This window comes from Periplaneta americana, chromosome 15, assembly GCF_040183065.1.
Source record: "Periplaneta americana isolate PAMFEO1 chromosome 15, P.americana_PAMFEO1_priV1, whole genome shotgun sequence".
Lineage (NCBI taxonomy): Eukaryota > Metazoa > Arthropoda > Insecta > Blattodea > Blattidae > Periplaneta > Periplaneta americana.
Genome location: NC_091131.1, coordinates 165100471 through 165128228, shown reverse-complemented (window position 1 = coordinate 165128228; position 27758 = coordinate 165100471). Strand labels below are relative to the sequence as shown.

The 27758-nt window shown below is 37.1% G+C and overlaps 1 protein-coding gene across 3 annotated transcripts in view; it reads left to right on the top strand.

Moving 5' to 3' along the window:
- LOC138715498 (uncharacterized) overlaps window positions 1-27758 on the top strand; it is a 94792-nt gene that overhangs the window by 13680 nt on the left and 53354 nt on the right. For 2 of the 3 annotated variants that reach the window (XM_069848472.1, XM_069848473.1), the window contains exons 3-6: window positions 280-509; window positions 7033-7109; window positions 17141-17420; window positions 22952-23101. In XM_069848472.1, coding sequence (XP_069704573.1) covers window positions 330-509; window positions 7033-7109; window positions 17141-17420; window positions 22952-23101 — 687 coding nt within the window. In that variant the 5' untranslated portion in view covers window positions 280-329. The remainder of the gene's footprint in view (window positions 1-279; window positions 510-7032; window positions 7110-17140; window positions 17421-22951; window positions 23102-27758) is intronic. The other variant, XM_069848474.1, reaches the window with a different exon arrangement.

The window sequence follows — 27758 nt, the reverse complement described above, 5'->3', positions numbered from 1 at the left end:
TCAGGCCACCCTGACATAAGCCCGCCATCGGTCCCTACAGTATTCTGTGCAAGATTAATACAGTCTCTATCAACATATCCTACCTCCCTTAAATCCATTTTAATATTATCCTCCCATCTATGTCCTCCCCAAGGGCATTATTATTATTACTATCACTACTACTACTATTACTGTTATTGTTAAATAGAAACATTGATGAATACTTCTCTCTCCAAATTTTTAATAGTGCTTAATGTTAAGAATACAGATTCATATTTAAATTTAATTTTATACTTGCAGATCCTTGCATTAGTTCGCTGAGTGAGAGTTCCGTATCTGTAACAGAAGGAATGCGCAACTTCTTCATAGAATATGCTGGCATAGAGACATTGGAAGAGATAGTTCCAGATCCTCTCAACAAGTCTGTCACTTACGAAGAGTTTGAAGCACACTTGACTAAACATTGCGTTTTTGCAGCAGAGGATATTATGCTGAGAGAAAACCTTCTGCTACCAACTCGTGATGATGGGGTAAGTGAAATGATACAGAACGCAGTTATTATGTGGGAATCCAATGTAGTAATGTAATTCACAGTAACTACTTACATCCTATCTTTCTTTTACTCTTACATTCCCCTTCCACATTGTTTTAATTTTCTTTCTTTTTCTTACTTGATTATTTGACAAAGCTATATCAATCACTAAGTTATTTAGCATCGATGTGATTGATGAAAACGAGATAGTATTTGGCAAGATGAGGTCGAGGACTCACCACAGATTACCTGACATTCGCAAGCACAGTATGTTAAAACTAGAACTTGGAAAATTCAGGTGGCCCAAATTTTGTTTCTGGGTCTATACATGCTCTGCCCATTAATAATATTTATTTTTGTTTATTTAGCATCATGTGTAGTTTACATTGTCTTACATAGTTTTTTCTTATGTATGTATGTATGTATTTACACTGCAAGTGGGCAAGCACCCGGTGGCAGTGGTATATACAATATTAACAATACACAATAAAATGATAAGCAATACACAATAAAATTTACAATACACAATACAATTTTACAACACATATACAATTTTATACACAATACAATAAGAATACACAATACAATTTAACACAATAATAATAATAAAACATAAATAAAATACCGGTACCTAATTTTACAATACAACCTACATAATTATGTATAGGTCCTACATAAGTTTCAATAGTCTTTCACTTTACTCTCATCTCATTCCCTGTAGTGGCACTATGACGCATTTCACTGACACTTTAGCACACATTTCACTGACACTCTGTAACACATTTCACTGACACTATAGAACACATTTCATTGACGCTATAAATTATCACTGATCGGAACTGTTCACTGCACTGTAAAACCATCACTTCACTGACTCACCTTGCTTCACTGATACAACAGTTCGAATAAGTCAAATAATTACATCCTTATGCATACTTATAAACAGAATTACATTTAAACTAAACATTTCTAGTCTAAGGCCCTCTTACACGCTATTTTTAAATAATTTACAATTCAAACCGAGGAAGTAAACTCGTCAGGCTAGATAAATACATGTACTTACTTACTTACTTAAAAATGGCTTTTAAGGAACCCAAAGGTTCATTGCCGCCCTCACATAAGCCCGCCAGCGGTCCCTACCCTGTGCAAGATTAATCCAGTCTCTATCATCATACCCCACCTCCCTCAAATCCATTTTAATATTATCCTCCCATCTACGTCTCGGCCTCCCTAAAGGTCTTTTTCCCTCCAGTCTCCCAACTAACACTCTATATGCATTTCTGGATTCGCCCATACGTGCTACATGCCCTGCTCATCTCAAACGTCTGGATTTAATGTTCCTAATTATGTCAGGTGAAGAATACAATGCGTGCAGTTCTGTGTTGTGTAACTTTCTCCATTCTCCTGTAACTTCATCCCGCTTAGCCCCAAATATTTTCCTAAGCACCTTATTCTCAAATACCCTGAACCTATGTTCCTCTCTCAGAGTGAGAGTCCAAGTTTCACAACCATACAGAAGAACCGGTAATATAACTGTTTTATAAATTCCAACTTTCAGATTTTTGGACAGCAGACTGAGATAAATACATGTCACCTTAAAAAATTAAATGTTGAATGTCACCTTAATTTTAATTTGCACTTTATACACAACTTTTAAAATTATTCTTGAATCTCCTTAAGGAAGGACAGCCCTCAAAGACCACTGCAGGTAGGTCATTCCAATCATTTATAGTTCTATTTAAAAATGAGAATTTACCTACATCCGTTTTCTGTTTCCTACATTTGATTTTAAAATCATGATCGTTCCTACCATAGTACGTTGGCTTTTCTAACCGAGCCATTATGTCTACCCATGCTTTCTGACCTAGATGTGCTCTATACAATGATGTTATTCTAGTTTTCCTACGTCTGTTTTCCAAAGTTTCCCATTTAAGTTCTTTTATTGTATCGTTTCCATCTTCTCTTTTACCTTTAACAAATTTAGCTGCCCTATTACAATCTGATCCAATAACATCAGAAGACTTATGTAACTGATACAACTCGTGGTTATATCTTATGCACCATTCTCCCTTGTCAAATATTGGACCATATCGAGGACGTATCAATAAAAATGCAAGTTTACATTAGAGCCCTATACATATGGAATGATTTTCTTATCCTTATCTATTACGATCACTCCAACTATCAGAAAGCACAGTTTCTTGGTTCTCCTCTTATCTCAGCGAATGTCAGCAGTGTGTTTGCATTGGAAGTCGAACTTCCTCATGGCGTATCGTTGATTCTGGAATCCCACAGGGATCTGTTCTATCACCACTACTATTCACTATTTACGTAAATGACATTCCCTCGACTCTACTGCACTGTAAGCATCACCTCTACGCAGACGATTTACAAATCTATATCCATACAACCCCTGACTTATTCAATGACGCAATACAAAATCTTAACGAGGACCTTGAATCTATATCTGCATGGGCCAGAAAGTTTGGTTTGACTCTCAATGCAAGAAAATCACAAGTAATCCTAGTGGGACATCAACGTCTATTATGCAACATTACTCCTGCTCTTCTAGTCAAGTTAAACGACACAATAATCCCTTTTGCTTCCTGTGTTAAAAACCTTGGAGTTTACTTTGATACGCATTTAAACTGGAATAACCAAGTAACCCATATTACCAAAAAAGTGCTTTCCATACTACATTCCTTAAACAGCATTCGAAAATTCCTTCCGCTGTCACTCAAGAAAATACTATTGGAAACACTAGTAATGCCCCACTTCGATTATTGTGATTTTCTACTGACTGACCTCAATGTCAGCCAGTCGCAAAAATTACAACGTGTTCATAATTCTTATGTTCACTTCGTCTGCGATGTCCATCACGCTGACCACATTACCCCATCCTTCCAAACTCTTAACTGGCTACGGCTTAACGAACGTAGAAATTTTCATTCTCTTGTTCTCCTTTTCCAAGTCCTTCACACTTCTACACCTACCTACCTTGCCTCCCGTTTCAGTTACCTGTCATCATATCATAATCTCTCCATACGCACGCAAATTGCCGCATACTAGCCATACCAACACATAAGACATCATTGTATTCATCATCATAGACAATCTCGCTCTCGCGCTTCTGGAATACCCTACCCAGTGACATCAGAGACTGTCGGAATTTAGTAGCGTTCAAAAGCAAGCTTATTAAGTATTTTCTTACTGCATAGAGTAGGTTTAATTTGTACTTAATCAATAAAAGAAATGCTTCTCTCTTCTTAAATTTTACAATAAACTGTCTAGCTTTTATTAATCAGTTAATCTTTTAGTGCTTTGATTTTTATTGTATTTGTAAATTTAATATTAATTGTAATTATAATTGTAACTGTATTCTTAATATTGTAGTTGTAATCCCCTGGTAGAGGGGAAGAGAAGGCCTGATGGCCTTATCTATACCAGGTTAAATAAATAAATAAATAAATAAATATATAACAAAGTACTTCCTTTGATTCTCATGTCCATTGTAATTCTCAGACGATTGCTTTGAGACGTAAACAGGTTCCATTAAAATATTTCTATAACCAAAAATTTGTCGATATGCCTTCTGGTATGATGCCCTCGAAGTATTTTCCGATGTATTTAGTCCCAAATGTCTTCACTTTTTACTTGGTTATTTAACAACGCTATATCAACTACTAGGTTATTTGGCGTCAATGAAATTGGTGATAGCGAGATAGTATTTGGGAAGATGAGGCTGAGGATTAGCCATAGATTATCTGGCACTCGCTTTACGGTTGGAGAAATTCTCGGAAAAAACCAACGAGGTAATCAGTCCAAGCAGGAACTGAATCCATGCCTGATCGCAGTCCCGGATAAGCAGGCAAACGCACTACCACCTGAGCTATGCCAGTGGCTCAAATGTCTTCAGTCTTGACATATCAGCTCATGTTTCACTGCCATATAATAATACTGGTACTGAATTTACAAAGATTTCATAAAGCTTGTTCTTTATTTTCCAAGTGAGAAACCTCGACTTGAAATGTCTTAAGAGTCCAAAACAGACAAAACCTTGAATCTTTTTAAACTTCAAAATTCTAAAATGCTTTAAAAAAGGTAATGTAACTTAAATATATGCTGTGCAGTCGTTTTAAAAATTACTAGATTTTTAAAACTTGGAAAAATCTAATAATTTCGCTGCTTCTAGATGATCTAATGCATACATGGGCACAATTTTCGGTTACGTGAGGCACTCAATTTGAAATAGTTTGTTTACTAGGAGAGGAGACTGCAGAGTAGGATGGAAAATATAAACTGCTGTGACCTGCGTCACCTTATCGTAATCGCTAAGGAGGTCAGTGGCGAATTATTAGGAAAGCGCTTGGTTAATGTGAGAGACTCGAAAACTTTTATTTAATAGGGCAAATTAATTCGGCAGCTTTAATCATAAACCTCTTTACTATTTCTCCATCATTGAATTGATTTAAATCACAGGCGAGAAATTGCGTAACTAGCCAATAATATTCCATCACGTTGTCTACGTTTATTTTCTTGAATATTCTGGCGTTTATCAAGATTACTTAATAGATTTGCACGTTCTCGACCTAAAATAATTTCAGAAAATCATATTTCGTTTTCTACGCACATTTGATATTTTTTTTAATAAATTTCTTTTGGAAATAATACGTACAAACAACATTTAATTCCTCGTACCTTTTAATGCAGCGTGTTTAAGGTATAATGTCGTATTTAATATACTATGCAAATGTTAAGATCATACATTTTCTTCGGAATAGTACGAAAAATAACATTTAATTTGTCTTACCTTCTAATTCAGCATGTTCTTTATGACATAAGAAGTAATGTCGTTGTATATTTAATTTATTAATGCCTAATAGGAATTTCGAGCATAACATACATCGTATGTTCTCCCCTTCTAAACAGCAAAAAAACTCTTCCCATTTCTCATGAAATAATCGTTTTCTAACGCGTACACACTGCTTTGATATTGTCATTACGCCACCACTGATATTGCTTATGAAACTGATATAGAACCTGCCCACGTCTAGGAGCTGCGTGAGGGAGGAACAGGGACTGTGAAGGTGATGTCACTCAGAGCGATAAGCTCTGTGAAGGTCAGTGAGGCATTATTTCTCAAGTGAGGCACGATGCCCATCCATAATCTAATGCTTGAATACGATCACGAGCTCGTCACATAATAAAATTCTATCACACACTTCTTTTGTATTCCCAATCAATCATTCTGATCATGAAACTTAGCAGGAAACTTAATTCCTTTACAAAGGAACTAGGTGAATCTAATTACATTATGTTTGTCTTGTGTTACTTACTCTTATCTGAGATCTTGATCTTAGCACAAACAGTGGATGCATGTAAGGAAAACTGAAGACACAGCGGCAGGAGTATGTGCCATATATCAGTAAGGAAATAAAAGAGACATAAGTCACTGTATTACTGAAATCGAATGTATAGTATTACAAATATCATATGGCATATAAAATTAAACTTACTGTATATGGCAAAAGTTATAATGCTAGCTGTACAATACACAAATCAGGAAGAAAACTCTTAGACATTATTTCAAGTTGATATTAATTTTCTGCTATTTCTATACTTTAGATAATCTGTATTCATTTTTAAAATCAAAGTTCAGTTTAATATTTAATGTACATACTTGTAATTATTTATGTAAACAAAATTTTTCCATTATACAGCACAAAAGATGCACACAGATAAAATGCCAGAAACCACTTTTTCAATTTTGCGCATGCTAATGCTAATGTCGATACAAAGAACTATAACTGCAATTTTCTGTCAGATTTCGTTCATCAGTAAGAAAAAAGCTCTCAAAAAAGCTGAAACTTAGAATTTACAAAACAGTTACACTATCGGTTGTTCTGTATGGTTGTGAAACTTGGACTCTCACTTCGAGAGAGGAACAGAGGTTAAGGGTGTTTGAGAATAAGGTGCTTAGAAAAATATTTGGGGTTAAGAGGGATTAAGTTACAGGAGAATGGAGAAAGTTACACAACACAGAACTGCACACATTGTATTCTTCACCTGACATAATTAGGAACAATAAATCCAGACGTTTGAGATGGACAGGGCATGTAGCACGTATGGGCAAATCCAGAAATGCATACAGAGTGTTAGTTAGGAGGATGAAGGAAAAATACCTTTGTAGAGGCTGAGACGTAGATGGGAGGATAATATTAAAATGGATTTGAGGGAGGTGGGATATGATGGTAGAGACTGGATTAATCTTCGTAAAGAATCATTTTTTGGTCCTGCAGATTAATCATTGGATTAATCTTGTTCAGGATAAGGATCGATGGCAGGTTTATGTGAAGGCGACAATGAACCTCCAGGTTCTTAAAAAGCCCTAAGTAAGTATGTAAGTAGGAAAGTTTAAATACTTTTCCACTTGACCATTATCACATCATTTATACTTCTATTTCGAAGTTGAAATGTAATTTGTTCATACTACTTTATTTATTTTCTTTTTCTTTTTACAGGGATTTGGAAGAATTTCACTTGAAGAATATGATAGTATTTATTCAGGAAGTATGTCCTTTAATGTTCAGAGAAACAGGTATTAATTTAATACAATCATTAGTAAATAGCATTCCGAATTCTTGCTATGAATTTATTTTCAAAAGTTAATTCGTTGTTTGCACAGTATTTGATGTACAATCCTTCCTGAGAATAATATAAACTAGTAACTTAATTATAAATAAGCTTTGCATGCAAAACCACAATTATTTTAAATATACATTGAAGGTGAAAAACAGTACTGATTAGGCCTATACAAGGTAATATACAGGGTGTATCAAAAATACGTGTACAAACTTCTGGCATGGGTTCCTTACACCAAAAGAAGGAAAAAAGTTCATATGAACATATGTCCCATAATCCTTTGTTTCCCCGTTATTCATTTATTACTAAAAGTTTGCGTTCAATGGCCTTCGAGGTCCAACCTCAAAACTTCATTTCTTTATGCACTCGTTCATAGAAGGCTGTGACTCGTTGTATCAGAAATGGACTGCAGATGGCGAAGTGTTGCCATGGAGACTTGTTTACATGTGTCATTTGTCATTAGTCTGTCTTCAACGTTGCAATTGTGAACGTGGAGTGAGTTAATATGTTTCGTTCAACCATGGCAGGACGATATTCATTTCGTGAGCAGGCTGACATCATTTTTATGTATGTTCGCGCGAATGGTAATGGACGCACGCGAGGCTGTACGGCTGTATCAGATGGCGTTTCCAGACCGAAGACAACCAAATCATCAAACCTTTGTTGCTGTGTATCATCGCGTTGCTGAGACAGGAACCATTGCACCACAGACTGGTGATCGAGGAAGACCAAGAGTTGTTCGTACACCGAACCTCGAAGAAGACATTTTACACTGTGCCGAAGACGATCCAGGTATCAGTACAAGACAATTGGCTGTGGCAACTGGTACATCACACAGTACAGCATGGAGGGTACTTCACGAACAGCTCTTGTATCCGTATCATATGCAGCGTGTGCAGGGCCTTTCGCCTGCCGATTATCCACCACGGGAGAACTTTTGCCGATGGTTTGTAGCACAAATAGCCAATCCATTGTTTGTCTCATCAGTTTTGTTTACAGACGAGGCAACGTTTGGGAGAGATGGAATTACCAATTTCCACAATGAACACGTATGGGCAGATCGGAATCCTCGTGCTGTATTTCAGGCTAGACATCAGCAACAATTTAGGATTAATGTGTGGGCTGGAATTGTAGATGACTGTCTGGTAGGTCCATACGTTCTATCAGCACGTCTTACAGGTGCTATCTACAGGGACTTTATCCAAAACACTCTTCCAGAATTACTGCACGAAGATGTGCCTCTGAACATAAGACAAAACATGTGGTTCATGCATGATGGGGCTCCAGCACATTTTAGTCGCCTTGTTCGAGATACACTGACTGGTGTCTACCATGACAGATGGATAGGCAGAGGAGGACCAGTTCAATGGCCAGCACGTTCTCCCGACCTCAATCCTTTGGATTTTTATCTTTGGGGGCACCTTAAACAATTGGTTTATGGAGCAGACATCCCGGATCAAGAAACTCTTCATCGACGTGTCACAGAAGCCTGCGAAACCATTCAACATCATCCCGGAGTATTTGAAAGGGTGCGACAGTCCATGATTCTATGAGTGCATGCATGTCTAGAAGCAAGAGGAGGACATTTCGAGCATTGGTTATGAGTTTTGTGTGTTGGCATATTATGAGTGTACCAATGTGTTGAACAGTTCCTAACGGAGAAACAAAGGATTATGGGACATATGTTCATATGAACTTTTTTCCTTCTTTTGGTGTAAGGAACCCATGCCTGAAGTTTGTACACGTATTTTTGATACACCCTGTATATTACAGCGCAACTTAATACTAAATTATATGCGGAAAAAAAAAAAAAAAAAACATTCTCAAATACATTATATAGGCTAAGCTCGATCTATAGTCTCCACTGTTTCATCCAGTATCTTCTCTGTTTCATTTTCCTTGTCTTGTCTTCAACTCCGGGTTACCAGGAACATAAAATGATCAAGGCAGTATTAAGGAGAGAATGTTAATTACTAAAATTTTAAATTTAGATTTCATTTGTGCAAAATGGCATGTATTAATAAAATGTTCTTTACCGGTACCTCTTTTTTAATTTTCTTATGTTAAGTTCTTTGATATTTTGTGGAAGTTTATTAGGCCTATATAAATTCCTGCCTCTATGTGATATGTTGACATATGTTGTTAAGATTTCTGGCAAGCCTGTGGTAATTCAAATGTACGTTTTGAGATGTTCTGGTGTTATACTCATGATAGGTTGAATTTTTTTTCAAAGGAATCTATGTTTTGATGAATAAAGCACACTATTTCTAAAATTATATACGCAGGGTACAAGAAAGATTTTTAGTTATCTGAAAATGTTTATACTATCAGTCCGAATAGGAACTTGTTTAATGATTTTAAGTATTCTTTCCTGTAATTTGAGGACTTGTTTCAATTTTTTGTGAAGATCCCCAAGTAATAATGCCATTTGATAATACTGAATGAACCCAGCTCTGAAACAATTTTTCCCTTGAAATTATTCAAGTCAACTTCACAGGGAGCTATACCAGAAAGCCAGATTTGTATAATATATACGTCACTGTAGGTACGTTAACAATTCAAGTCACAGAGTTTGTGTGCACTCGAAATTGGGTTTCTGGCATCTTGTCAGCTCACTTGAGGTGTGTGGATATAAAGGGAAAAATTCAGATGGTGTCGGATGTAGTTCCTGAGTAGCTCAGTCGGTAAAGCATTGATACGCTAAGCCAAAAGTCCTAGGATCGATATTCGGCCCCGGAACAATATCTCAAAGCCAGTTTTGCTTGAATGAACATATCCAAAATAGATTGATATTCAAAGTTCCAGGAGTGATATCTTTGCAAGGACTCGAAAAGCATAAAATAAACAATGGTTCCATATTTTAAAAATAAATTAAATTTCTCAACCCTCTGAAGGTTTTCATTATAACAGTGGTATACATACCGGCTTAGAAAAGTATTAATTACGGCCATGCAGTACAGCTATACCGAAATTTTGCATCAAACTATCTGATGATTCCCTCCCATGCCTTTAGAACAAACCTAACCATTATCCGTTTCTAATTAGATAATCATACAATCCACAAAACAAATTTAACAACAAATAAAATTCCAGGTGCATCATATTTGTTCACAGCACATACATGTGGAAAGAACACTGGCAAAGGTTTGTTGTCGTAGTTCAACAGTAGGTTTGACTAAATCTAAAACAGAAGTTAGTCTCTGCAATTTCCGTTGATTGCTTGATTCTTTTCTTAAGTTTGTATTTTCACATATTCATTTTATTCCACTTTCGCTATCATAATATTTTGCCCATATTGTGTCTTAATAATATGGCAATTTATTATCCTATCCGAAACAAAAACACACATCATACATTATAAAAAAATCTGCCATTTGTCTGACCCTGCATCAGTGTACTTCTGAGCGACATGCTTTTCATAGTACATTTGTTGTTAAAATTCGAAATAGCCTATGAATTTCACTGAAAAAAAGACAAATTTTAGCTAGACTCTGAAGATTATTGAAGTTATGACAAATTTATTTAACTCGAACATTTTAAATATTTTGTCGATTTTTATTTTTATTGGGTTATTTTACGATGCTGTATCAACATCTAGATTATTTAGCATCTGAATGATATGAAGGTGATAATGCCGGTGAAATGAGTCCGGGGTCCAGCATTTGCTCGTATTGGGTTGAGGGAAAACCCCGGAGAAAACCTCAACCAGGCAACTTGCCCCGACCGGGTTTCGCAGCCAGACGCGCTGACCGTTACTCCACAGGTGTGGACTATTTTGTCGATATTCCCATCCTTCATTCATTACAGAGTAGAATGCATAGTGACAATGTTGGTCATATATTATAGTTGGCTATTATAAATTACTTTTCTGGTTTATACAGTCTCTTTCAAAAAAAAAAGTTATGTTTTATTTAACGACGCTTGCAACTGCAGAGGTTATATCAGCGTCGCCGGATGTGCCGGAATTTTGTCCCGCAGGAGTTCTTTTACATGCCAGTAAATCTACTGACATGAGCCTGTCGCATTTAAGCACACTTAAATGCCACCGACCTGGCCCAGGCTCGCACCCGCAACCTTGGGCATAGAAGGCCAGCGCTATACCAACTCGCCAACCAGATCGACAACTCTTTCAATCTTATAATATTGTGGCACCATTTGGAATGTTCTCGTCACGTCAGGGAGTTGCGCGCGCAACTAGCAAGAAGGAGGTGCAGGGACACGAACTCCTGACACTAGCTGCGGTATGGAGCGAGGGGAGGAGAAAAGCTACTATGATTGGGCGGAAGTAAGGAAGCATCGAGAAGCAGATCTCTCTCTCGAAGATTCTGAAAGCCACGCGAATCGAAAATTCTGGAAGTTATGGCGTAATAAATAAAAGCGCTAGTGGCAGACAAGAGAACAATCAGTCTTGAGCCTTCAAATCTACAAGTGAGTCTTCGAGCGAGGAAGCCAGCCTTCGAGAGCATCTGGAAGACCGGGGTTCGACGTGCAGTGGAACTGCATCCGGAAGACCGGAGTTCGATGTGCAGTGGAACCGCATCTGGAACACTTGGGTTCGACATGCAGTGGAACCGCATCCAGAATACCAGAGTTCGATATGCAGTGGAACCGCAGCTGTAAGACTTGGGTTCGACGTGCAGTGAACTTGAGTTAGAGAGTGAGTCCATAATTGTGGCAGCATCCACCAGGCGAGTGCGACACAGTCTGGAAGACCGTAGTTCGACGCGCAGTGAACTTGAACAGTGTGCTAGAAGAACTAGCCAAGGCAAGCGAACTGTGAACTAAGAACTGACAGTTTTGTTCTGCACATAGTGCATTGTGAACATTAATTGAAATTAGGAGTACATTGTTCTCAATAATACACATCGTGTATTGCCATTGTCGTCGTGTGGAGTGCAATAACGACCATTGTGTTGCTGTGTTGAGGGGAATACCCATTGTTGTAGGGTAAAGTAAAGCAGAATAAAAGTCACATTGTTGTCGGGTGTGTGGTGGTTAAAGTAGAAATAAAAGTTACATCAGATTCCATCAGTATTAAAAATTAGTGTATCCTTTGAGCAAGCACAATCATTTTACTGCACAAGAAAGGAACCCGGGACAACATCAACAATTACAAACCAATCAGCCTCTCATCCAATTTATACAAACTGTTTATGAAGGTTATAACAAGCCAGTGGAACAAGCAGAATTTAGGTCAGGCACTACAGACTGCCTCCAAACTTTTGTATTTCATTTAAAAATCTATTTCGTGAAATTTTGTTCTTGATAGAAACATTTAAACATACAGATTATGTGAAATTCAAAATTTAAAGTTAGTTGTCGAAATTAAGTTCTCAAAAAAAAAAAAAAAAAAAAAAATCTTAAGATATTCTTATATTACTGGTACAGAAATCCATTCTATTGCTCATGTAGGAATTACGTCAGTGATTCTTAGACTTGTATGTCTTATACCTACTGTTCACGATTATAAACTTTGACACGAATTTACTGTACATGAATTCTTACAGCTGTTACATTATTTTACCTGAGCAAAGAAACATCATGAAAGGGTTACTTGGCACTTTAATTCTGTATTAGCACACTTTGGATTGTGTCTGATTTTCTGTGCTGTTAAAAGTTTTTTTTTTTTAAAGGACATGGCTTTATTTCAAGTCAAAATAATAAATTGAATATTGAAATATTTGACTGTATAAGCAACACATCCGAATCACAATGGAAATAAATCATCTTCTATGGATAAGTGCTCAAAATTATATCCTAAGTTCAGTTCAAAATGCGGCCGAAAGAATACAAACTTCTTAGTATGGTTCATTTTGGAACAAATTAATCTGGGGGTCCCATTTTGTTCTTGAAAACGTCATGCAAACTAGTAATTCTCTATTCAATTCTGTAATTCATACAATATCTTATTATTGTGTTCATTCGTCTCTTAAAACTCATATCCAATGTCTTGTCAACTTGAATGGAAATAAAAGGAGATTTTATTCTTGTTTTTTCATTAAGAATGTCACTCACAACCTCAAGGTGCTATTGAGACTAGTGTTTATTTATGCAGCAGAGACATGGCCGATGACAAAAATGGATGAAAGAACTATGGGTATATTTGAGAGAAGAGTTTTACAGCTTATATTTGGACCAGTGGAGGAACGGAATATATGGAGGAGGAGCTATAACCAAGGTAAAGATAAAAGGTAAAGGTGTCCCCATAACATGCCATGAAGGCACTTAGGGGGCATGGAGTAGAGCCCCATGCTTCCCATGACCTCGGCACTAGAATGAGGTGGTGTGGTCGGCACCACGCTCTGACCACCTTTTACCCCCAGGAAAGACCCGGTACTCAATTTTATAGGAGGCTGAGTGAACCTTGGGGCCGTTCTGAAAGTTTGGCAACGAGAAAAAATCCTGTCACCACCTGGGATCGAACCCCGGACCTTCCAGTCCGTAGTCAGCTGCTCTACCAACTGGAGCTATAACCATGAGCTGTATAAACTCTTTAAAGAACCAGATATTGTAGCAACCATAAAAATCAAGAGACTACAATGGGTCGGGCATATGTTGCGGGTGGATGATAGAACTATTAAGAAAGTGTTTAGCACTAATCCGGAAGGAATAAGGAAAATTGGAAGACCAAGGTTGAGATGCGAAGATGATGTGAGAAAGGACATACAAATACTGGGAATAAGAAACTGGAGAAGAACGGCTGTGTTGAGAGAGGAATGGAGAAAGCTTCTACAGAAGGCCAGGGCTCACACAGGACTGTCGTGGCATTGTTGACTGATGACTTATGGAGCAATTCGTTTAAAGGATATCTGATGTTAATTGTCTCTAAAGAGAGTAACTTCATTTGTCAAGCTTTGTTTCTGTTTCACACATTTCCTCTGCATCCATTATACAGTGTGATCGAGAAGTCTCTCCGCAGTGCTTGTGTAGCAGAGAATCCACTAGGCAGAGAATTCAAGTGGCAGCACTGACCGCTAAGCATATGATGGACTGGGGATGTGAGGTTTTCAAAGTGGAATGAATCGGGGAGTGCCAACTTTCTACAGGGCTGTATGCTAGGGTTGCTAGAACTAGTAGAGCTGCGGAGGGACTTTTCGATCGCACTGTATTATATTATATGTTTAATATAGTTAGGGGATTTGGTTTGATTGGTAAATTTTCTTTTAAATGTGGAATATTAATTTTTTTGTTCTATTTCCTGAACCAATGTAATAAAACTTTGAGTTTTTAATCTATGCATAGATGTAAATGAATGTCAATTGTGGTAATCGAGTAAGTTTTCCACACTGAATGATCTCGATATTAATGAAAGACCAATTCCTGCTTACTTAAAAATATTACTAATTTAAGGATTTGCTTTAAGATTTGTCTGTTGGAAAAGAAAAGTTCATTATGTTTTATTGCTTCAAGTTGAGCAGCTTCTGATAACACATTATCTATTCCTGTCTTATCTGAGACAAAATGATTTGGTATGTAACAAATGTAACTAGTGTGCATTGCTTGATTAATAAAATTGCTCAAGTCAGATATGCCCTCTTTACATCATTACGAGTCATTTGCTCCAAACGTAATGCATAATTAGCAAAACATTTTGTTCTTTTCAGCATATCCAGTCAGCCAAGGAAACCTGTTATATCACGAGAACTGAAAAGTCCTTTTCCGATTTTTACCTGCTGCTTTAATTAACAAATTCGGCATTGGTATTTTGGTTTTAAATTGCATTGCTTCTCATGGGTTAAATACACAGAGGAGGACTCTTCAGAAAATTTAGTATGTTATTTGAATTTGGTAAACTTTTATCAGTCATACTTATTAAATATTTCGCACTACACAAAAAAAGAAAAAGAAACACACACACACTCAACAGTCAACTTAAAACTTCACAGCAGAACATCAAACGCAATAAAATGCACCACTAGGCCTCCAATGGTTAACACAGATGTGAATGAATCAATGCTATGGGAAGGAAACATGTGAATACCAGCTTATGCGCATGCACTTAGCATGATTCCTCACTGTATAGCAGCTGGTAGCAACATTCAAGGCATATGCCAAACTTGTCTGGCATATAAGCAGTAATAAAACATTTGGAGACTGCCGAACTGAGAGCAGGGAGTCATATTATTCTCTCTCTCCTCTGTCGTAGGGATGCAGCATGTATTTTTTATATTTTATTAAATTAATTAAAAAACAGGCAATGCCGGACATATAGACGTTTATTTATGCTACGCCACTGGAAATCATATATATAGAGAATAGGAGGGCGAGCATAATATATCTGTAGGCGAGATACAACAATATCAGAAGTAATGGAATGAACATGTACTGAAGATGCTACCTTCAAGATATCCATGAAAAGCACTACATTATACACCAAGGGGCCGACCACGCAAGATGGAACAGGTCTAAAAGACCTCAATCTTGTCTGGCAGAGGAACATGATGAGACAGTTAGATGTCGAACTCAAATCGTCGTGTGATTCCCTCTGCCTTTCTTTTCCCGAAGACTTTATTAAAGCTACAATTCCAAATTTTCGAGAAGAATTGCGAGGTCGTGAATATGAATCATGGAAGACCCTTTCAGGACGGGGAAAAGGTGTTGAGATGTATAGCGAAGTAACAGCCGCCAACAGTTGGATTGCAAACAAGAAAGGACTTTCGACTAGTGAATGGATATCTAGCCTGAAAATGACAGCAAATTTAGCAGCTGTTCGTTCCGTTCCAGGCAGATCTCTCGACGGTACCCGGTGCAGACATGGCTGCCCGGAGATTGAAACTTTAGCACACGTCTTGGGATTCTGTGAACAGGGATTGCTCTTGAGGAACTCTAGACATCATCTTGTAAGATCCAAAATTGCTGCCGCATTAAGAAATAAGGGCTGGATAGTAGAAGAAGAAATCTCCTGTCTAGCTGAAAATGGGTCAACAAGACGAGTAGATATTTTAGTGTACAATGCTGACACTAAACAGGGCATCATTGTGGACCCCACGATACGTTTTGAAGTAGAAAGTCATCAGTCAGCCGAGGTCCACCTTGAGAAGAAGTCGATCTATGAACCTACAGTCAACTATTTCAAGCTGAAATATGCCTTAATTCACGTTGAGGTATTCGGCTTGCTCATAGGTGCTCGAGGGACTATACCAGCTTTTTTCGAAGAATTTCGACGGCAGTTTGCTCTGCCAACATCTCTGAGGGATGACATTGTGATAATTGTGTTAAAAAAATCCTGCCAAATCCTAATTAATCACATGGTGCCACATTAATAGCAATTGTAATTTTTCACGCCCTTTTCTTTGTTTCCCTTCTTTAAAATTTAATATCTATGTTTACATATGTATAATAATTTTTTTGAGGATATACTGAGTCCGTAAGGGCTACCCTCAATGGGGGGCAGCTTACTATTATTATTACAATGCATTCAACTTTAATTTATATTCATAATAATTCACAGGCGTATAAACAAGGTCACAAATACACACAATCAGTGAAAGAAATAAATCAAATGTTCATATACCATACTGTAGGCTCAACTCAAGTTTGAATACATGTTTTATTCATGGAATCACATTTTATAATAAATTGCCTGTATCAGTTAGAGATCTGCCAGACAGAATTTTTAAGTAGGTTATACATGAATGGCTGACAATTCTAGAATGTTTTCACAGCATTAATGAATTTATTGAGTGTGAAATGGATGCTTCTACCTTTTGAATGTTTATCCTGACGATGTCATTTTCAGCTTCTTATGTACTCATCTCTGGCAAATAATACTTTATTATTATTATTATTATTATTATTATTATTATTATTATTATTATTTAAATTTATTGCGGACACCAATTCGATATTAAATGATGATGGTGGTGGTGATGATGATGATAGTAATAATAATAATAATAATAATAATAATAATAATAATAATAATGACAGAATTGTATTGAAATATTTCACTGATTATTCTCACCATTTCTTATTTTAATATTACAGTTTTTTCTGTGACCTGCGTGATATGCTAGAAATGAGTGAGAGAGAAAACCTGGCAATTGGATGTGAGGAAATCCATGATGATGTGCTTCAGAAAACCTATTATGGATATGAAAGTGTTAAACACTTTGATGCAACTGTGGATGTTCCTCAACTTCCTAGAGATACTGATGATGATCGAGACCATGGCAGAGTTCTGGATGTTCAAGAAGTTGGTCCAAATAAAGGTGTTCATGTGAATTGTCAAAATGTCCAGGATGATAGACAAAATGAAATTGTTGAGGTTGGTAACGCAAGATCTCATCTTATTTATTAGGTACAATGATATTCTATGAGCAACTTCACTTGTTTGTTGTTCACAATATGGTGAGGAACAGAACAGACCAGGATTAGAAGCAACATTTTTCCTACTTTCATTCATTTGTGGTTTTCTGCCCGAGGGCAGCTGTAAACCCAGAATTCTCCAATACTCCCTATATTCTCCCTTCCCCTTAGTCTCTGCATACACTCCATATATCTTTATGTTGTCTATCATGTGATATCTTTTGCCATGAACTTTTCTCCCATTCACCATTCCTTGCAGTGTGTCATTCTGTAGGCAGTTTCTTTTTATCCAGTGATCCAGCCAATATCTTTTTTCCTTCCTGATCAGTTGTAACATTATACTATACTAAAAGCCAGGTTATGAACTGACTAAACAGGAAGTAGTTGGGAGGGCGAGAGAAAGGTGCGGGTTAGAGGGGTAGCCTCTGCAGCGATGACACATTGAGTATGGGGGTTGGAGATGAGAAGGAGAACGGAGCTTTTCATTGGACCTCACGTGAAAATGTCGTCTGCTAACGAAAATCTGGCAATGGAATCACGGAGACAGTGTAGCCAAACTTCCCAGTTCCTTTGCAGTACCACGTGCATTACGAGTCGCATTTCGTACCGGCGTCATTAGCTCGTGCTTTCTTAAAAACAGTAATTTTAATTACTAATATTGTTGATAGTGTTATCGAGAACGGAAAATTTAGTTGAAGCAAGTAAAGCGATTGGTTTGGAAGTAAATCCCGAAAAGACAAAGTATATGATTATGTCTCGTGACCAGAATATTGTACGAAATGGAAATATAAAAATTGGAGATTTATCCTTCGAAGAGGTGGAAAAATTCAAGTATCTTGGAGCAACAATAACAAATATAAATGACACTCGGGAGGAAATTAAACGCAGAATAAATATGGGAAATGCGTGTTATTATTCGGTTGAGAAGCTCTTATCATCCAGTCTGCTGTCCAAAAATCTGAAAGTTAGAATTTATAAAACAGTTATATTACTGGTTCTTCTGTATGGTTGTGAAACTTGGACTCTCACTCTGAGAGAGGAACATAGGTTAAGGGTGTTTGAGAATAAAGTGCTTAGGAAAATATTTGGGGCTAAGCGGGATGAAGTTACAGGAGAATGGAGAAAGTTACACAACACAGAACTGCAAGCATTGTATTCTTCACCAGACATAATTAGGAACATTAAATCCAGACGTTTGAGATGGGCAGGGCATGTAGCACGTATGGGCGAATCCAGAAATGCATATAGAGTGTTAGCTGGGAGACCGGAGGGAAAAAGACCTTTAGGGATGCCGAGACGTAGATGGGAGGATAATATTAAAATGGATTTGAGGGAGGTGGGGTATGATAGAGACTGGATTAATCTTGCTCAGGATAGGGACCGCTGGCGGGCTTATGTGAGGGCGGCAATGAACCTTCGGGTTCCTTAAAAGCCATTTGTAAGTAAGTAAGTAAGTAAGTAAGTGTTATCGAGAACTATATACAGTAGTTATTTTAAACATATTGGTGACAAATGCTGAACATGCTTTGAATCTCGCGCCACTATGTGGCAATAGAGCTCAGAAAGAGAGCAACAGAACATTGCTTCCGGTTTATTCGGTTCATAACCTGGCTCTTAGTATAGCACAGCTTCATTTGTTATTCTGTCTGTCCATTTCACATGCTTAATTCTTCTCCATAACCACATTTGAAATGCTTCTAGTCATTTCTCTCCACTTCGTTGTAATATCCATGTTTCTGCCTCATACAATGCCACACTCCACATAAAACACTTCACTAGTCTCTTCCTTAGTTCTTTTTCCAGAGGTCCGCAGAAGATGCTCCTCTTTCTGTTAAAAGCTTCCTTTGCCATCGCTATCCTCCTTTTGACTTCCTGGCAGCAGCTCATGTTACTGCTTATAGTGCACCCCAAGTTTTTGAAGCTGTTCATTTGTTCTACTGCCTCATTTCGAATTCGCATGTTTACCTTCTTTATTTTTGTTCCGACAATCATGGTCTTCGTCTTTTGCATTTCAGTCGCTTAGAATCACACTGCACTCCATCAAATAACCTGATTTGTCAGAAAAGACTAAAAACTAGTGCAGTTAGACACCAGTACTGTCGTGCAATGTTGGAACATAAGAGGGGATATCAAGATACTACAAACTGCTTAGGCATCCAACAGTATGTAGAAGTGAAGCATGTAAACTAAAATAACTAGATCCGTTGAAAACCAGTCAGAAGTCATGTTGGCTGAGTCTCTGTAGAACCGAAGCTCCCTTTTATGTTTGTTCACTCTTTCCCCTTCCTTACATATTTTCGGTGTCTTTCTCCTTAGCTCCTCCTCTCCCTGCGCCTTTATGTTTTAGCTGCATAAGGATGTCAGCACATATCTTGCCAACTTACGCACAGTAATGAGTATAGGTAATTTTCTTGTTGTTATTATTATGACTAAACATGTGAGTAAGTTATGGAGCGTTGGGGGACGTTGTACTGTACTTTGGTTACGCAATATGGAGCACGCTAGTGATGTGTTCGCTGCGTGGTTTATTTATGGAACATCTGTTACGCTGCAGTATGTAGACTGCAGGACGTTGTACATGCCGGATTCATGCCGCCAAGTTGTGGCTGCTACTCAGTGTCGTGTGGTACATTTCAGGTGCTGTTATAGTGAGGTACGTACTCAGACTCATTTCTGGATTGGAAGTTAATGTGGAAACATACGCGTGGACTGGTGATAAGCACGGATTTACAAGATGGACATGTTGGGTTTTATGGTAGAGTTATGGAGAAGGGTGTATTTCTAAATTGTGTAGTGCTTGTCATATATTTAAGACTCATCAGCCACTTTCTTACTTATTTCAGTTTAGAAATATGTACTATTGTTATAAAGATTGTTAGGTTATTTTGCTGTTTAGTATATTAAAGTCTTATTTAGTTGTTAAGAATTAATTATTTCACTCCTATGTAACAGCGAGACAACTCAAACATACTTCGCATAGAAGTACAATCCACGGATTTGGGAGTGGACCCTCAATAAATTAAATCAGATATATATATATATATATATATTCCCGAATAAAAATTTAAAAACGCTACAGCACGCACCCGCTGTTTGCTTGGCAGGCAAGCAATGTACAGTTATATTAAAGCTATAACCAAACCTTACATTACATCAAATTATGCAGATCACATTATCGACAATAATCATGACTACAATAATATAGAAACAGATATGGAAATTTTACACATCACACCAAAAAGTTTACAGTTAAATATCCTAGAACAATACGAAATATATAAGAACACAATAGCACACCCACATTACATACTTAATACGCAACTACAGTTCAATACGCACACATTGTTTGACATCATAATACGTCATAACATACAGACAGCCAACCCCCACCATAGGAACAACACAACCCCACCCCTACCATCGACAACTGCACATCACAGAGCCAAAATCAGCAGTGGTTCAAGAGACACTGAAGACGACGACAAATAGCGTCGAAACGGGCCGTCTGTCGAAGTTAAATACCTTTTTAAACAATTTTAACACTTTTAACGTGTGACAGAGTAAATTTTATGTTTTTAACAAAGTGTTAACGTGAACTTTAATCAATGACAGTTATTTGTATTTACCCAGCTCATATTTTATGCTTAAAATGTCCCCATTGGCTGCTACACATTGCTGATACTTTCTTATAAAATTATTATTAACTTTCACAAGTTCAGCAGCATTGATTGACTCCATTTCAGCTCTTATGTAGTCTTTAAGTTCGTTTATTGTATGTAGGTTTCTTGCATAAACCTTATTTTTAAGTGCCTCCCATAAGTAATAGTCATACAATGTTAAATCGGAGCTCCTAGGAGGCCACAAGTTCTTGCTAATTTAAGTCATTTTACTGCTCCATGAGCAGATGGCTTACTTATATTCGTTTCCTGCGCCAAACGCCTAAGAGATTTTTGTGTTGTTTGTTCTAATCTCCCTCCAATCTCATCTAACGTGTCATCTCTTGCGTCTTTTACGATCATTTATTGAATCTGTTTCTTTGAATTTTTTTTTAGCTAGGTTTTCTATTTTTTTCTTTCACAAAATATGGTGTCTGTATGGAAATTTGTGTCAGAATTTGCGTCGCGTTCCACATTAGCTTTTCTGTATTTTATGTAAGTATTATAAATATACATAAACTCATGTAATGAAAATGGCATTGGAACTAAACACTTCACGCACTAATCACTAACTTCACACAAATAGTTAAGCACAGCTCAGAAACTAAAGAGCATTGAAGCATGCACCCACCCCGAAAGGCAGCCAGTGCAGCACTGAGATCGCCAACTGCGAACTGCGTCATCAGCGTGTTAGTCACAAGGTCACCTGGGAGTGGGAACTCTCCAGGAGAGTTAAAAGATATTTCCTGTGTTAACCTACATCAAACTCTATTTATTTCTCTGTGTTTGTTTTGTTTATTTCTAAGTGCTGATTTATTTGCCTATGTCTGTCTTTATGCTTATAATTATTTGTTTATTTGTCTATATTTATTTCTAAATATTATTTTAATGTACCGAAGTACATATGATATTTCCATGCAGATATTCTGCGTCATCATACAATGAAAAAGTAATGGAATGGAGAAAAATTCTCTCCGGCACCGGGATTTGAACCCGGGTTTTCAGCTCTACGTGCTGATGCTTTATCCACTAAGCCACACCGGATACCCACCCCGGTGTCGGACAGAATCGTCTCAGTTTAAGTTCCAACTCTTGGGTTCCCTCTAGTGGCCGCCCTCTGCACCACGTCATAGATGTCTATGAACATAGGACTGAAGTCCACACATGTGCTGAGGTGCACTCGTTATGAGTGACTAGTTGGCCGGGATCCGACGGAATAAGCGCCATCTTAAATCACGAAGTGATTTACGTATATCATATATATTATTAATTTTAATGTAGCGAAGTACATATGATTTTTCATGCAGATATTCTGCGTCATCATACGATGAAAGAGTAATGGAACGGAGAGTTCAATCCCGGTGCCAGAGAGAATTTTTCTCCGTTCCATTACTCTTTCATTATATTTATTTCTGCTAAGTTTATTTGTTTGTGCATGTGTGAGTGTATGTGTGCGTGTGTATATTATCTAACCTGATGATATCATATCCAGGCCTTGTACACTGGTTTCTGACAAATAAATAAATATTATTATTATTATTATTATTATTATTGGAGTCGGTACAGTCCCATCTAAATCGAAACATCTGAGTTCCATAGATGTGAGTCGTATCTCATAATAAAATGACAATTGCTAACATTAGTTAGAGATTTTATTTGGTGGCTAATTTAATAATACATCAAGCAGAAAATACATTACTTTACCAGTGACAGCCAAGATTTGTAAAAACTGAACATGTAAACTTGGAAATAGTTCGTCAATATTTGTAAAACGCCATTCATTACAATTCAAATATTCGAGGTAGTTAATCTATCACCTTTTCTGTTAAAATAGGAAGCTCCAACAAATCCTGATGTCATCGTAACTACGTTGCTAGAAGAAGGAAGAAAGAAGAATCGTCTTTTCAAAGATGCCAAACTGAAATTATCTATGAAAGACGTTAGAAAAAACATGAGAAATCTAAAGAGAAAACACTCGATTAAAGTAAGGAATTTGAATAACTATACCTAATGTAATATAGTGTAAGTTGCAAAATATTTAAATATTACTTCAGAAATTGAATGTAATTCAACATAAACACATTCAATGCTTGTATAATTTCTTTGATTTAACATTGCACATTACTTGAATAACGTATTCAGATCATAAGCAGCAAAAGTTATTTTTTTTTTGTATTAACATTTCTCTATGATCAATTGGACCACATTCTGCACAAAGGAACAATCCACATGATATCTAAACTGAGAAAAACCTAGTTAAAACTTAAACGTAAATATTAAATTCACAAATAAATATAACTAATGAGTACTTAGTAATTTATTTTTCAGTCTTGGTGTCAAACAACCCAGTAAGGGAGAGGGAACATAATTTTCTTCCTATGTTCACCCTTACATACCCTTCTGTATTGTATAAGACTAAGAGCTACAGAGGACTCAACAAGCACTCTGGCTTCAAAACACCAAAACCACCTCTACTGTCATCCTCTGAGGAGTTTAGTGCTGAGAGGAATGCGGTTCCGACTAGCCTAGCGGCGGCAGTCTGGAAGGAAGTACAATCATACTGAAAACATTCGCCCAATTTACGAGAGCAGTATGCCTATTAGTTTTCTAACGTATTTTTGGCGAGATAGAGATACAACCATTCGTACTTACGTGTTCAGAGAAGGAAAGTATTGTAGAAAATTTTATTTATTTATTTATTTATTTATTCTGGTGAAGTTAAGGCCATCACACCACCACAAATACAAATACAATAAAATAAATAAAAAGAAAAATCATAATACAACTACAATAATATAAATGAAAAGAAGAATTATACTATACAATTTAGTGATTAGTAGAATTTAATTAAAATTGTAAAGTAATCAATTTAAGTATACTGTACTGCTGGACTCACTTGAGAAGTAAAACTACTTGATTTGTATTTTAAGATATCACCAACAAATGATTTTCGCATGACATTATAGGAATCTGTTTTTCACACATATTCTAAAATTCCAATAGAATAAAACGAAAAAAACTTTTCCACAGCATGTTGCCTTAAAAATGATTTGTAAACTTGTGAAATATTTAATATGAGTAATTCACATAATATTAACATAGCTAACATCAGGGAGATGTTTGAGCAAAAATTGCAACAATATATTTAATATATTAATAACAAAACCATATAGGCCTAGGTAAACAATATGTATATGAAATATTCACACACTACTACAAACTGAAGACTGCATATTTTTGGACGATTAATACTTCCCACTCCGCTCGGCTCGGCTTGGCTGTAGCAACAAAAGAATCTACCTGCAATCCCCCGCACCGATGGCAAGAATACCTCAGGTCCCAGCGCTAAACACGTCGGAGGAAGACAGTACTTACCTTTCTAATTTCAAATCCCCGACATGCACCCACATTTCACATTTCCCGTGGATCCCCCTCTGCTAGTGTTCAGAATGCACGAGAGTCATCGCCTGTCCTCAAGTGGAGTCTTTTATACATATTGCATTTCCACTGTACCACGTGCACCAGTGAAAAGTATATACATAGGTATCTGATTAATAACAATGGATCGGCCTTCACTTCTCCCCACCTCCACACCAGGCACACGACAATCTTTAAGTTTTCACATGTATTAGTGGGAAGCATGACAATGAGTACTGGTAACTTACTAATGTAATACCATTCACCCTGTACTTATCAACGAATGATATTAAAATTTGCAAGACAATTCATTTAGAAATATTTGCAGTAATTATAAACACACAAATGCAACAAACGAAAGTTTAATTTTCAATAGGTTTATTGATAAGTTAATACCATGACATAAACAAATTAAGCATAAATATTGTAGATTTGTTGTGCAGACAAACTGTGAGCAGCTAACTCAATAGTCTTCATCAGCATTTCTTTCTCCACATACCTCAGTAATCTATGTGGCCTCCCTTGTTCCTAATAACAGCTCTGAGACGATTTGGCATGGATTCCACTAATTTCCCACAAATATTCTTCATTTCTTCATCGCGAAACCATACACCAATGAGGGCAGAAATCATCTTCTACTTTGTAGAACAATCCATTTTTTGCACTCTTCTTTTGCAAATTGACCACAAGTTCTCAATGGGGTTGATGTCGGGTGAGTTGCCTGGCCAGGGGAGTACCTGAATATTCTCCTTGTTGAAGAATTCTGTAGTTTTTCGAGACGTATGGCATGGTGCCAGGTCTTGTTGGAACATACCTCTGCCATCCGGAAATGATTTTTGCAGCTGGGGTACGATTCTGGTTTCCAGTAAGTGAATATATTTGTCAGAATTCATCATTCCCTTGATAGGTATTAATGCTCCAGGCCCTTCATGTGTAAAACAACCCCAAAACATTACTTTAGGGAGGTATTTGGGTGCTTGTTGGAGATGAGCTGCTGTTACTTTTTCGGATCCTTCCCGTACGTAAGAAACATGGTGGCTGTGGACCTCGAAATGAGACTCATCGGAAAAAAGTACATTCTTCCAGTCATTCACTGTCCAGTGTTGATGTAATTTTGCCCACATTATGCGTTTTTTGCACATAACAGGGGTTAGCAGTTGCTTCTTAATAGGCTTACAAGCCCTTCGTCCAGCTTCCAAAAGCCTACACCGCACTGTTGTGACGTGAATATTCGCCCCAGTGGTAGCCATTAACTCGCAGGTTAAGTCGACAGCAGTTAGTCTAGGATTTAATTTACTTTTCCTGACAATTAAACGATCATCTGCAGGTGAAGTCTTCCTTTTCCAGCCACAGTTTCCTTTTTTCTGGGGTGTGATGGATCCAGTCTCCCTGTATCATTTTATGATCGAATTAACAGTAGCCAAACCAATGTGACATTCTGCAGCAATTTGCCTCTGTGTCATAGAAGAATGAATGCTCTGTTAATGTTATAATTTTAGACCGTTTTCGTGGAGTTTTATCCATTTGTGAAGACGACAGAATGTACACAGGATTGCAGTATTAAGTCTTCAATGCAACTGAAATGATTATAAGTACAAAACGACAGGCAAAATGTCACATATTATAAAAAAATAATGACAGACCTTCAACAATGGAATTACACGTACTACAGATGTCAATTAAAGCGGTATGAGCAGCTGTGAGGCCAAAAATGACAGAAAATGTAAAAATATGTTGAGTTCGGATTGATTTGCACGCTACTGTACACCCAATATGATCAGCATTTCTTTCTCCTCATAATACACCCAATATGCTCAGCATTTCTTTCTCCTCATAATATACCCAATATGCTCAGCATTTCTTTCTCCTCATAATACACCCAATATGCTCAGCATTTCTTTCTCCTCATAATACACCCAATATGCTCAGCATTTCTTTCTCCTCATAATATACCCAATATGCTCAGCATTTCTTTCTCCTCATAATACACCCAATATGCTCAGCATTTCTTTCTCCTCATAATACACCCAATATGCTCAGCATTTCTTTCTCCTCATAATACACCCAATATGCTCAGCATTTCTTTCTCCTCATAATACACCCAATATGCTCAGCATTTCTTTCTCCTCATAATACACCCAATATGCTCAGCATTTCTTTCTCCTCATAATACACCCAATATGCTCAGCATTTCTTTCTCCTCATAATATACCCAATATGCTCAGAATTTCTTTCTCCTCATAATACACCCAATATGCTCAGCATTCCTTTCTCCTCATAATATACCCAATATGCTCAGCATTTCTTTCTTCCCATAATACACCCAATATGATGAGCATTTCTTTCTCCTCATAATACACCCAATATGCTCAGCATTTCTTTCTCCTCATAATACACCCAATATGCTCAGCATTTCTTTCTCCTCATAATACACCCAATATGCTCAGCATTTCTTTCTCCTCATAATACACCCAATATGCTCAGCATTTCTTTCTCCTCATAATATACCCAATATGCTCAGCATTTCTTTCTTCCCATAATACACCCAATATGCTCAGCATTTCTTTCTCCTCATAATACACCCAATATGCTCAGCATTTCTTTCTCCTCATAATATACCCAATATGCTCAGCATTTCTTTCTCCTCATAATACACCCAATATGCTCAGCACTTCTTTCTCCTCATAATACACCCAATATGCTCAGCATTTCTTTCTCCTCATAATACACCCAATATGCTCAGCATTTCTTTCTCCTCATAATATACCCAATATGCTCAGCATTTCTTTCTCCTCATAATACACCCAATATGCTCAGCACTTCTTTCTCCTCATAATACACCCAATATGCTCAGCATTTCTTTCTCCTCATAATATACCCAATATGCTTTCCTGTACCTACTCTGTTTTACCTGACAGTAAGTGTTCGACATCAATGTGGTACTTAAAAGTTCCAGAGCTAAGCACTGAAGTAGTATTTAAATGCTCTAGTAGAATGAAACTTACATGACGTCACTCTTTCATTTCTATTTTCGAAATGGTTGAACATAATACAATCATATGGCAGCAAAAAAACAGACTCTCTGCAATGCACTCGAAAAAACCACATGAAAATATCTCCAATAGATGAACTGTGTCCAATTTTGTGTGATTGTGCACGATGCGTACGCACATATGAAAAGTACACACCTGTGGAGTAATGGTTAGCACATCTGGCCGCGAAAC